The sequence below is a fragment of the Rhamphochromis sp. 'chilingali' genome (genome assembly GCF_963969265.1).
Source record: "Rhamphochromis sp. 'chilingali' genome assembly, chromosome: 11".
Lineage (NCBI taxonomy): Eukaryota > Metazoa > Chordata > Actinopteri > Cichliformes > Cichlidae > Rhamphochromis > Rhamphochromis sp. 'chilingali'.
In genome coordinates this window covers 24,192,927-24,205,237 of record NC_137938.1, presented here as the reverse complement: position 1 = coordinate 24,205,237, position 12,311 = coordinate 24,192,927, and the positions used below count along the sequence as shown (strand labels likewise).

General features: G+C 40.1%; 1 protein-coding gene across 2 annotated transcripts; it reads left to right on the top strand.

Annotated features, from left to right (window-relative positions):
• The first annotated feature begins 202 nt into the window (after nt 1-202).
• LOC308405096 (C-Jun-amino-terminal kinase-interacting protein 4) lies at nt 203-11,648 on the top strand. 2 transcript variants are annotated; one of them, XM_080895517.1, is made up of 28 exons: nt 203-334; nt 1,278-1,635; nt 1,738-1,932; nt 2,021-2,141; nt 3,205-3,275; nt 3,388-3,452; nt 3,944-4,016; nt 4,125-4,294; nt 4,609-4,868; nt 5,261-5,318; nt 5,515-5,667; nt 5,761-5,803; nt 5,897-6,024; nt 6,157-6,210; nt 6,626-6,766; nt 7,366-7,498; nt 7,769-7,855; nt 8,355-8,402; nt 8,547-8,688; nt 8,852-8,894; nt 9,029-9,109; nt 9,217-9,284; nt 9,403-9,551; nt 9,649-9,820; nt 10,492-10,605; nt 10,697-10,795; nt 10,915-11,004; nt 11,111-11,648. In XM_080895517.1, the coding sequence occupies exons 2-28, from the start codon at nt 1,537-1,539 to the stop codon at nt 11,227-11,229; spliced, it is 2,976 nt and encodes a 991-aa protein (XP_080751643.1). In that variant the 5' UTR covers nt 203-334; nt 1,278-1,536; the 3' UTR covers nt 11,230-11,648. The 2 variants fall into 2 exon arrangements, with proteins under 2 accessions (XP_080751643.1, XP_080751642.1); XM_080895516.1 differs by having other exon boundaries at nt 4,609-4,878; nt 5,265-5,318.
• The last annotated feature ends 663 nt before the right edge of the window (nt 11,649-12,311 follow it).

The following is a 12,311-nucleotide window of genomic DNA, read 5'->3' as shown; positions in this document are numbered from 1 at the left end:
GATTCGAACGTGCTTTCCTCAGATCACCTGACAGTCCGCTGCAAACTCCTTGGTCACGTGTCGTCGCTCAAGTTTCAGGAAACCGTTTTTTTTCCTCCTCTCGAAAACAAAACTAACAATGTCCCGCCCATTTAACCGTCCATTGGTTAGAGCAAACAGTTACAGCGCTCGCATTGGTCAATCTGAGGACATGTCTGCGCACGTCAAATTCGAGCAACACCCCCTTCTTTAAACTCGTTTATGTGTAATTGATATCGTCCCGAAGAAAAAGACGGCTGGAGTTTCCTTATTTTGGGGCAGTAAAATGAAAGTTGTGAGGAAGTCAGGCGCTAAGGTAAGTTTGTAAAACGGCAGCCGAACAACTGAAGAAACACGGCTTTATTTTTGGCTAGATTTCGACTTTGTGAACCTACTGCTAACGAACTCTCAAGGTGTCCACTGTCAGGCTTCTTACTTATTTATACAGTATGCCGATTCGAGTCTGTTAGGTCTAGTAATGCTTACCGAGAGTATTAATAATTAGAGTAAGGAGTCGAATAATAAAACCTATCGCTGTCATAGTCTGTCATGTTTGCTTAGTTGGTGCTATTTGTGGAGCTTTTAAAAACACACACACAGGAGGTCACTTGGTCTGCATGCTATGGTATTATCCTCATTAGATCCATATAAATAATTAACAGAAAGCCTCACCGTACTGAGGTGAAATGTCAGCAGTTTGAAGCACACAACTCGACTTTAAAGTCAAATATGAAGTATGTGATTCTTCGCTCTATTTGCTAGTTCACAGAACATAGTTGTGTCTTGTGCTATAGCCTGGAAAACCAAGGAAACGGACAACATCACATTAGGTATCTATAGTTTAGTTGTGATTTATAAGGGGTTTTTTTTTTTAATTATTATTGATCCCAAGGTTGAACTACTGGGGAAACTATTATAGATTAAGATCAATTTATTTGGTGTGAAAGCAGACGTTTTAGCTGAGTAAAAGTGCAAAACAAAGCGTTTAAAAATAGAAAATACACCAAAACCAGGAAATAGCTTCCTTTTCTTATTTCTTTTAATATTTAATTGATCAAAACCTAATAGCCTGCTTCATGGTCTCAAAAAAGTTCAAAGAATCATACCGGAATACAAGAAAACCAAATGATTGTGTTGTGTCACTTCCAAGGTTATAGTAATGCTGAAAAGGGAAAATGGCCAAAACAGCTGACAGTGCACTTCCAGTTAAATCATCTCTAAAGAAAGTGACATGACCTTTTCCTTCCTTTTTTCTGCAGGATGGACTCTAAAACACCTCCAGACATCAGATAAACCTCTATAGAAAGTGAAGTCTTCGAGGATGCTGCTGTATGAATGAACATGTGGAGAATGGGAGGTGCTAGTGTTGGGAGAAAGGTTAAGAACCTAGACAAACGAGTTGTTAGTGAGAAACTGTAACACACCATCGACTCACAGATCTGTTTGCTTTTGGTTTTGAGCTTTTGGCAACTGTGTTGCAGCAGAGGTAGCGAAAAAAAAGAAAAAAATCTTTGGCTGATGGAGTACAGTGAGAGAGTGCTTTGTGGGACCGGGGAGGTGGAGCCGGACCCAAACATTGTGAGTGAAGAGGCAGGAAAGCTGTATTCAGAATTACAGGTAAGAATGAGAACAATATGTTATGTTGATCTGGGTGGAAATATTATTTACATGTGGTCACAGATACCTGTTTTCTCTCTCTGCTGCTTTACTCTATCACAGACTGTTATTGAGATCCATGGTGAAAGCGTGGTGGAGTCTCTGGTACCCATATTTGTGTGGGTACTGGAGGGCCTGGCCAGCTGCAAAGCACAGCTGAGAGACAGGGAGGAAGAGGCTGAGAGGGAGAAAGCTGAACGAGAAGAGCTGCTCGAGCGATATCATGCAGAGAAAACACTGAGGAAAGAAAGTCAAGAGGTGAGTCATGATACTGTGAAGGTGTGCTATTGCAGGTTTTATTGTAAAAGCAGGCATTTCACTGTTCAAGTCTTTTTCTTTTCTTAAGAGGTATCTTGAGTTGGATGACCAAATTGAACAGGAGAGGAGAGCCATGAGGGGCAGGGAAAAGGAGCGAGAACGGCGAGAGAGAGATCTAGAGAAGAAAGCAAGACAACAAGCTGATCAGTGTGCGTATTTGAATATTTACCAGCAACAGTAATGTCACTGGTATTGTTTTGACCCTGTACGTCGGTCTCTGTTGATAAAATATGTTTCTGGAAACCTCTACTGCAGTAGAAGCTACTGCAAAGGCAATTTGAGGATTTTTAGCTGGTGTTCATATGTCTGTGGACAGATACTGTCAACATGACAGCAGCACAACTGTACAGGCGTATTGAGATCAAAATAAAGTCTTAGATTCATGCAGTAACAATGCAGTAATGACTACTCGGGGGTTATAATTTTAACATGTTAATCGGGTTTGTGGGGCTCTCATGCACAGTTTTCTCCAGGACGTTTAGTTGTTTGGTTTCATTTTTGTTTTTTCTTTTGAGTTTATCCTGTCTTTGCTGTGTACAAAGAGTCACGCACAATGAGGTTGGCAGCAGATTGTGTGGGTTTGCCATCCAGGGGTGACATGGTGGTGCAGCCTGCAAGTTCTTCCTGTGACTCTGTGGATTCTCTCCAGGTGTTCTGGGTTCCTCCCACAGTCCAAAGATACGCATGTTAGCTTAAATGCTGATTTGAAATTGCCCGTAGGTGTTTGAATAGTTGTTTGTCTCTATATGTGACCCCTGTGACAGACTGGTGACTTATACAGGGTTTATCTTGCCTCTCACCCCATGACAGAAGGAATAGGCTGCACCCCCTCCCCCTTATGACTCTGAATTGGATAAACTAAAGAAGGTGGATTGATGGACATTTGAATATGGTTTGCACAATGGAATAGGCTTGTATTCAGGATTTGGGAGGTTTAAAGGCCACATCAGTCCCTTCTTTCTGTGTTTCTCTAGCCATTTCGAGACAATTTCTTTAGTAGAGGACATTGCCCTGAAATAAATCACATTACACAAAAATAAATGTGAAGGTGCAAAGTTTTCCCACAGAGCACAATTTTCACTTCAAATGTCAGTGGTTTAAAAGTTGTGGCTTACTGGTGTGTATCAGGAATAAATGCCAAAGAGCAACTCAAGTCTAGTTTTAGGTGTCTAGACTGTATTCTGTTCTTACATGCCTTCTGTTTTCTTGCAGTGGTGGCCTTGGAGGAACAGAAGGCAAATCTCAGTAGAGAACTGAGCGCACTGAGAAATACCCACAACAAGGTCAGATATTTTTGGTTAACCTCCATGCGTATGCTCAGTAACCACTGTCTTATTCTTAAGTCGTCAGGTTTCTTACATGTAGCTGATGTTCTTTTCTTTTCTTTTTTTTTAGTTGGCCCTGACATATCGGGAACTTTTGGAAAAGGGGAAGGAGTCTGAAAGAGATTCTCCTTTAAGGTTCTTTTCAACATTATGCTAAAACACATTTGCTATTCTGCATAAAGTATCACACAGGAAGACTTTAAGTAGCAGCAGCCTTATTGTGAATCGTGTTGTAGCCATGCGCAAAATGAAAAACTCTCAGCCTGTTGTAATATTAAACTAAATGTTGAATGCTTCTGGCATTTCTGACAGCAGGTTGGTGGTATTTCTTTGTTTGAAAGGGATATCAAGTACAGTGTATACCACATGTGACTGAAAATGAAAACCTGAAGCTACTTTGTAGCGTTAACTTCAGCTTTTTAGTTGCATTTGGCAAGATACTCGCAAATTCTCTACCTTTATTGTTGTTAAATGCAATATTTGTGGAAAGTGATTAGTAAAAGATTATTAACTAGAAATTTTTTTTTTTTTTTAAAGTCACAGGATATATTTTAGAAACACCGTTGCAAGAACATGGTGAAAAATAAGAGGATTTAAAAAAGCATAAACTGAGTTGTTGCGTTTAGGAATCATGTGCGTTCCAGGAATGCTGACTTTCCGTCACATCAGGTCTTGCCAGAACCCAGTGTTACTGAAAAGGTAAATGGCTTTGCACCTAAAATGACCATCTTCCAAATTTCTAATTCGAGATTTTGCCAAAGATGTAGCTTACGTGTTCTGTTTTGTTTTGTTTTTTTTCTTTTACAGATGATTAAAAGACCACATTCAAAGTCTGGTCCCCCCTGTTTGGAAGATCTCATGGCCAAGAAAGAAAAACAGGTCGATAGAGCTGCAAAGCCTTCCACAAATCAGTTTGTCATTGACATCATAAACTCCACTCCTGAGTTGGCACATTTTAATGGCTGTGTAAATGCAAGGTACTAACCTGAAAGCATTAACTGATTTATTTCAGCTTTATATTTATTAAAGCTTATTTATATACATATATATATTTAATGGTATACCTTGTGTTGTGTGTGTGTGTGTGGGGGGGAGTTGTGTGTGTGTGTGTGTGTAGGGGGGGGGGGGGGGGGGGGGAGTTGTGTGTGTGTGTGTGTGTGTTTCTTGTCTTGTTTTTATGGACATGTAGTCTGCCAATAAAGATTGAATTGAATTGAATTAACTAAGCCAACATTTACTTGAATTCATCTGCTTGCACACATATTGTATCAACCACCTCCAAATTTTTCAGCACCCCAGTTAAACCTGACACTGAAGAACCTTTAAAAGGTGAGCTGGAGACCAGCTTCAAGGACGAGATGAATGAGTTGGGGCAGAGCAAAGTAGAAGAAGAAAAAGGAGAAGAGGCGGACAAAAAGGATGAGGGAGAGGAGGTAGAGGACGAGGATAGTATAGAGTGGGAGCTCCGCAACACTGACTCTGTATTCTCTGAACTGTCTGAGCTGAGCCGCGATTATGTGGAGAGTGTAGACCGAGGGGCCAGTGTCAGAGGTAAATGCAAGTTTGTTTTTTTTGTTAAGATCTGCATTCCTGAGTTGCTTTTTTGAGTTTTAAAGAAATAAATGTCACAAACATAGAATCTTTGCTGCTTCTTTGAAACACAAAGTGATCCGAGGCAAAAGAAGTGACAGAAAGTTGGTATCCAAAAATAATCAGGCTCTGTTGGGAGACTATTTATACTCTACTTATATTAAGTTCAAGTATGTGTTTTACAAAGTTTTACTTCCCCTTTTCCTATTCTACAAAATCTCATGTCCTGATTTCTTCTTAAACATGAATGCAGGTTAAATAGTCCTTAATACAGGTTAGAAATGTATTAATTTCAGTACTTGTCTGTTTGCATGTGCATTCACGCAGTTTAATTTTTTTGTGTGTGTTTTTAGGCAGCGTAGACCAGTCTGAGGAGATTCTTTCTCAGTATGAGGAACTGAAAGTCACCCAGTGAGTCCTCAGTTTATTTTCTATGACTAGTCTATTGTGATTTGTTGAGGACATGGGGAGTTTCCAAACACTTGGATTTCTTACTTCGCCAAATACCAACAGAAAGCTTTGTATTATCTAATATGATTAACCACTGTTTTTCTTTTCCACCATAATTCTGAGTTTTATATCTGATGCTATACTTCCTTTTTCTCAGTGAATTGGTTGAAACTGCTCGTAAGACTTTGATATCTCGGGTAGTGGAGCTGACAGATGAGCGGTCAGCTCTTAAACTGGAAGTGGAAACTCTTCGGGAAACACTCTCCCGATTGGAGGGGCGGGTGAAGGAGAAGGAGGAGGAAACTAAGAGGTGAAGAGGATCATTCAGCTGTTCAATAAATAACCTGTTCATTGTTGTTATTACATACACGTTCTGACAATAATCTCGCCCTTTATTTTACAGACTTCGGAAAGAACTGGAAACTTGTCAGTCTGAGGATTCTGATGTAAGCTGTGATGTACTATCTGTAGGTGTAGTCTTCACTGCCTTTCTAGCTGCTCATAGATGGTTTGATGGATTAATTTATTTTCCCCTTCAGGTGTCTCAGCCAGCATCCATGCGTAACTTTTCCCGTTCTGAAATGGCTCGCGTGGTCATGGAGAAGAACCAGTATAAGCAGCGTCTGTTTGAACTGCAGGAGGCGGTTAGACGCAGTCAGACACTCAGGTAACTTTTGTGCCTTTCTTGAAGATTTAAAAAATTGTTACATTTGAGAATCTGTTGTGTGATTACAACAACTCGTGTAACATCAGTGGCTCAAATCTTTGCCTCCAACCTCATCTATTACTTTTTCTTTAGAGCAACAAAGGAGGAGAGATTTTCAGAAGAAAGAAGGTCAAGTGTTTGGAGAAAGTAAGTAAATCTGTCTTTGAAAATAATTTACGACTTGTTACACACCCATCCTCCTGTACCTTAAGATGATGTTGAAGCTCTTATAACCCAAACAGAGGTGGGTGGTGCAAGCCGCATGATCTGATATCTGAGCTGACATCTTCATAACAGTGTTAGTCCAGGATCATCATTGCAGCTGTGCAGTCACATTGGCTGAGCATTCAGCTAGCAGTTGCCAAGAAGTGCAGAAAACAACACGAGATGAGAACCATTACATAAAAGTGAAAAGGCGTCAGTTAAAATGCAGGAGAGGGACAAATGTTTTGGTGTTGTGGTGTTACTAAATGCACCTGGCATTAGGTGGGCTGAAATTAAGAAGTGTATATTTGTTCATGGTTAAAATACTTAGAATTGTTCATTTTTTCTTCAATTAAAGATTCAACCGCTTCTTTGGCCGGTCCAAGGAACCATTAGTTTCACCTCCTGCTTCCATATCAGCTCTGCGACCTTCCCCATCACTCACTCGCACTGCTCTGGGCTCTCCACAACCACCAACCATCAGTCGAACTCAGGCTGAGTAAGCATCTGTCTCTTAATAAGTTACTCCTGCTTATGTGTTTTTCAGCAGTTGTGTGCAAAGATTTAGACAAAATGCAAGTGAGAAAAATAGAGATTGGATCTGAGTGAGGTCTTCTCTGAACTACAGAGTCTGGCCTAGCTGATTACCTCATTGTCAATAAATATTTTTCATTCACGGTTGGGGTTCAGCTACTTGCTAATGCAAGTGAAATAAGAATCAGACATGAAAAATTATCCGTTCCCTTTATATCTGTGGGAAATTCATAAGCACGCTTCACAAGACAGCCTAAGAATATCTCAGAATTTTAAGCGATAAGCTGGAAACATTGGATGAAAATCATAAATAGACACTTTCTATTTATATACAACAAGTGTTTGCCTCGGCCACAGGAGAGGTCACTAAGTACTGAAACAGGAGTGTCCAAACTCTTGCACCGGCCTCGGGTACTTCTTTCCACTTTCCAAATTATTAAGCAAATGAAATGCAAGATACTAACAGTGAAGGCTCTTTGTCCTACCGTGGCTCTATGTATTTCACTTAAAAAAATAAAACATATTTAATGTGAAGCTGATAAATGCCAGAATCATTTTGTCTAGGTCTGCTTCTCCTGCTGCTCTTTCACCACGTGTCAGGAAGAGGGAAATCTACAGAGAAATTCGCTCCCAGATTTGGGGAACTCTGGGAAAGCGGCAGTTACATGGCTGGAGCCTGCCACTAGCAAACACACAGGTAGTAGAACCACATTTCTATATACAAATAAATAGTGACGTGCTATAGAGAATAAATAGGAAACAGTGGAATAAAAAGCTTCCTGTTGCTGTTATTGAGTCTATATAGTTAAAATACTAAAACAATGAAAATAGTAACTATACCAATAAAAAAAATAAAATAAAATAATGTCTGGCTTTCATTCAAGACTTTTTTTGCACAATATGGATATTTACTGTGCAGATCACTATACAAGCAATACTCCGGTAAAAATATTGTTAATTACTGTAGGACTCCAGTGAACCAGTACCAGAGCCTAAAGACGTGCCTGTTCTAATGCAGCTCAGACTGCTGGATCACAAAGAATCGACTGCCAAGGTAAATGTCACTCAAAGGAGGCTTATTTTCTGTGCAGAAGTCTTGAACTACCCCACTGGATGTCACTCAGTGGTTTCGGGGACCTTTTTTTTTTTTTAAAAAATGGATGGAAATATGAACCCAGAAAAGTACCACAAGATTTTGATCCACCATGTCATACGATCTGGAAAGTGTCTAATTGGCAATACCTTCATTTTTCAACATGACCATGGTCCCAAACATACACATTGGCCTCACCAGAGCCCGGGCCACAACATTATTGAAGGGGTGCATGGGATCATCTTGACAGAGAACAGAAGAAAAGGCAGCTGTCATCTAAAGAAGAGCCTTGAAGGTCCTTCAATATGCCTGGAGAACTATTCCTGAAGACTACTACCCAGTTTCCTTGCAAAATGTAAAGAAATTAAGGGTGGCTCAAAACTTTTGCACAGCACTGTTTAATGCACAAGATGTTTTTTGTTTTTAACCATGAATTCAAAGCTACTTCTGTTCCCTTCAGCTTAAGTGTGCAGTCGCAGTCCCATCTGAGATCTCTGGCGAAGCCACAGTAAGTTTGTCATAATCCTAGTTAAGAAGCAGCTACAGTCATCCTCTAATTATGATCACCCAACCATGACTAACACTTGTCGAGGCACAAATTGGTTCATGCCATTCATCTTTTCAAACTTCATATCCACCCCTTTTCTGCCAGTGTTCTGTGTGGGTAGTTTCTGGCCCTGCCTCCTGCAGTGATATTACAGTGATTGATCCAGCACGCTCCAACACAGTTCTGGATCAGTTCAGCCTCCCTCCCACAGCTCCTGCCCTCTGCATCTGTGCTGTGCCTCCCATAGGTCAGTGCTGGTACAATGGGCTGCAGCAGCTGCCCACAGATGACTTGTCGAGTGTATTCTGTACTTCTATTATCCCCTGTTACCGTGCTGTTTTACTGGAAACGCTTGGAAATCAACATTGCTTACTTAGCTCTGACAGGGCCTGTCTGTCTTGTTATTTAAGGTAACACTGCAGGAACTGTGTGGATTGGAACTCAGGAAGGAAGGTAGTGCCAGCTGAATAAGCAGTTTACGACAGTAAATATCATCTAAACAATTAAAAGACTTTTTTGTCTGTTAGTTTATCACAGACTGCCTCTTCTTCCCTTGGCTCCTTTCTCCCATTGTCCTTCTCTCACAGTATACTGGTGCATTTGGCCTCTGCTGGCAGAAGCCTCTGTCTGCGGTCTGTATCCCTCTCTGAGAGTGTTCATTCTCTCACGTGAGTTCTGTCCATTTGCATTTGGATGTTGTAACACGAGATGAGTTACCTTGAAGTCTCTAAGCAGAATTGAAAACGATCTACTTTGTGTTGACTCGCTCTCACAGGTATTCACAGGGTCAGGTCATTGCTGGTTTAGGTGATGGGACTTTGGCTTTTTTCTCACACAGTACAGGTAATGGATTTGTTTCAAACTTACATCCAGCTGTCTCGGCTAATTAATTTCTTCATTTTGTTTGATTTGCATAAGTGAGTGAAATGAATAATGATGCAATGAGTCATGTGATTAATAGATGGCTGGAATCTGCAGTCACACTCTTTGATGCCTCTTGGATCAAATCCTGTGCAGCCCATTCGTTGTTGCCTTGCAAAAGGCGGCCGCTTGTGGGTGGGATACTGGAACAAAATCTACGTGGTAGACACTGAAAGCAAGAAGGTGGAGGTAAGAAACAGAGGAAATGATACCTATTATTGTTTATTGTGTCTCATTCTTACCATATCTTTAACTCACTCTCTTTATTCCTTATCCTACTTTATAGCAAACATTCTCAGTCTCTGAGCGCAGTGAACAGCAGGTTCGCTTTCTGTGCGCTGGTGGAAGTGGGGTTTGGACTTCCTGCCGACTGGACCCAATCCTCAGGCTGTTTGACTGGTCCACAGGACGGCCACTACAGGAAGTTGACTTTGCAGCTTTGGTCACTAAAACATTAGGTAGTTGAACCGTTTTTGTTTGTTTGTTTTTTTTTGTTTTTCTTACAATACATATACCTGTATGTATGACTTAAGTGTTGTTACTGAGCAGCTACTAGAGCAAAAAAATCATTTGATGGACTACAGTAATGGGAACATTTATTACTATCATTTCTTATTTGGTAACTGGGAAAAAAAAGTAATACATCTCTTTAAATTTTGCTTCCAAAGAGCCAGACTTTGTTGTACTTTTTTAATCAGTCTTGAGCAATAGTTTTTCTGAAGGCTTTCTGAAGATATTTCTCTTTTGACATTGGCTATTTGAAAGGCTAAATGTGCCAAATTACACATAAACTGAACTGAAAGTCAGTGGCAACAGGTCCTATGTAGTAATGAACTCTCTTAGAAGCTTTCTTGTAATTTGTCGCCATATAAGGTGGTCACACCAAATATTGACTTTGAAGCTTGTACACTTTTTTGCCTTATGTACAATATTTCCATGTATGTACGTTTCAATAGATTGATGCCCCTTTTCCCCATTTTCTGAAGAAAATATAAAGCAATAAGGGATGCAGAGTACTGTGTGTATATTTTATTCATTATTTTTGTTTTACATACATTTTGTTTTGTAACCGACCACTTTAACTTTAATCTCACAGCTTTGCTAACCAGTTTTCTCTCTCTCTCCACAGGCCAGCCCTTCCTGACACTCTCACCTCTCCAGATCTCCTCTCTCACTGTTATCTGTGGCCGTTTGTGGGTGGGCACAGGAGGTGGTGCCATTTTCTCCATCCCTTTGTCCATAAGTATGTTTAGCTTAAGAATGCCTGGAACTTAAAGTTATTTGGCCATAAATGGTCTCTATGTACTATTAACCATATTACGAACTCTCTGCAGCTTCAGAGGATGTTTCCATCCCTTATTGCTCCACTGCATCTGCCCAGCTGTGTTACCATGGACATAGACAAGTTGTCAGATTCATCATTGCTGCACCCGGTAAGAGTTAGATAGGCATTACATGTAACTTCTTAACAATTAAGTGAGACGCTTCAGATTGCACATGCATGTTATTTTTTGTGTTTGAGTGACCACAAAAAAATGTTTGTGCCTGTCAGGTTGTTTGATCACCAATCCTGGCAGCAGCCATGTCACTACTGCTCAGCTTATCCTCAGTGGAGGAGAGGGCTACATCAACTTTCGAATTGGTAAGCTGAAGAATAATAAAACTGTACTTAAGTCTGTCTCATCCATTGCATCATTTGTGCACTACTTGGTCTATTTAAAGGCTGACAAAGTCCTCTTTGTTTCCAGGAGATGATGCAAGCGATGACTCGGAAGAGGTGTCCCAAGCCACGCCACAGCGATCTGAACGTAGTCACATGATCATCTGGCAGACTCCCACACCACCTGTGCCTAACCCTGCACTCTGAGCTTTTTCATCTCACACGTCCTTTTCCTTCAGCGCAGTGCTGGTACCCAATCTAGAAGCAACACCAACTAAATATATTTCTGTACCTGAAGTTTGAACCACTGATGTCAGCAGCTGTGTGAGAGTGTGAGAGGGACTAATGCAAGAAATTCTTCTGACTCAGTTTATCCCAACTTATCCCAGGTTTAAACCTGCTGGAATTCTGGCAGCTCTCTTGTTCCCTCAGCACCAGCACTGCATTGATGGAAAGGAGGTAACTGTTCCATGCTTCTCACCTATGATGAAGATGGAGCAGACTCAACAAAGCATTGAAACGGGTCTTTCGTGGAACTGAATGAACCAACATCTTAGTGTGGTAGCAATAAAATACCATTTAAAGATATGAATCATACTTGTTTACCTCATTTATATATATATATATATATATATATATATATATATATATATATATATATATATATATATATATATATATATATATATATATATATATATATATCTTTTGATATCTAATTATCCTAATGGATGGTGAAACCTTCCCGTGTGCCTTCATCTCATTTTATATCACTGCTGTATAACTGGTCAGTAATTCAGCTCCCTGGTGGTTAATAGATCAATACCTTTGCCCTAAAAATCAATGCAGTATTGCTGACTGTCAACTGAATTATACATTTTTCCTTTGCTTGGTGGGGAAAAAAAATGTAGAGAGGAGTCGTGCATGCATCAAAAACATATAAGCTGGTGATGTGGCTTCTCTCGTAGCTGCTGTGTACATACTTTGTTGTTAATTGTGAACTGGAGACAGATTTTTGGTCTCGCACCATAAACACAATCAGACATTTTATTGTCTTATTAAAGCTCCATCTTTTGTGATGTATATTTTTTGGGTATTCCTGCCATGAGTGTTAACTCAATTTCTACCTGTTCACAGTGCTTGAGGTGTCTGTATTGAAAATATATCCGATATCCCCTCGCTTAAAGGAACAACTTCAGAAGCTGTTGTTAAAAATGTTTTATTTTCTCAATTGGCTGTTTGCTTGACGTCTTCCTTTGGATGTTATGCAATTCTTTTAATTTCAGTTA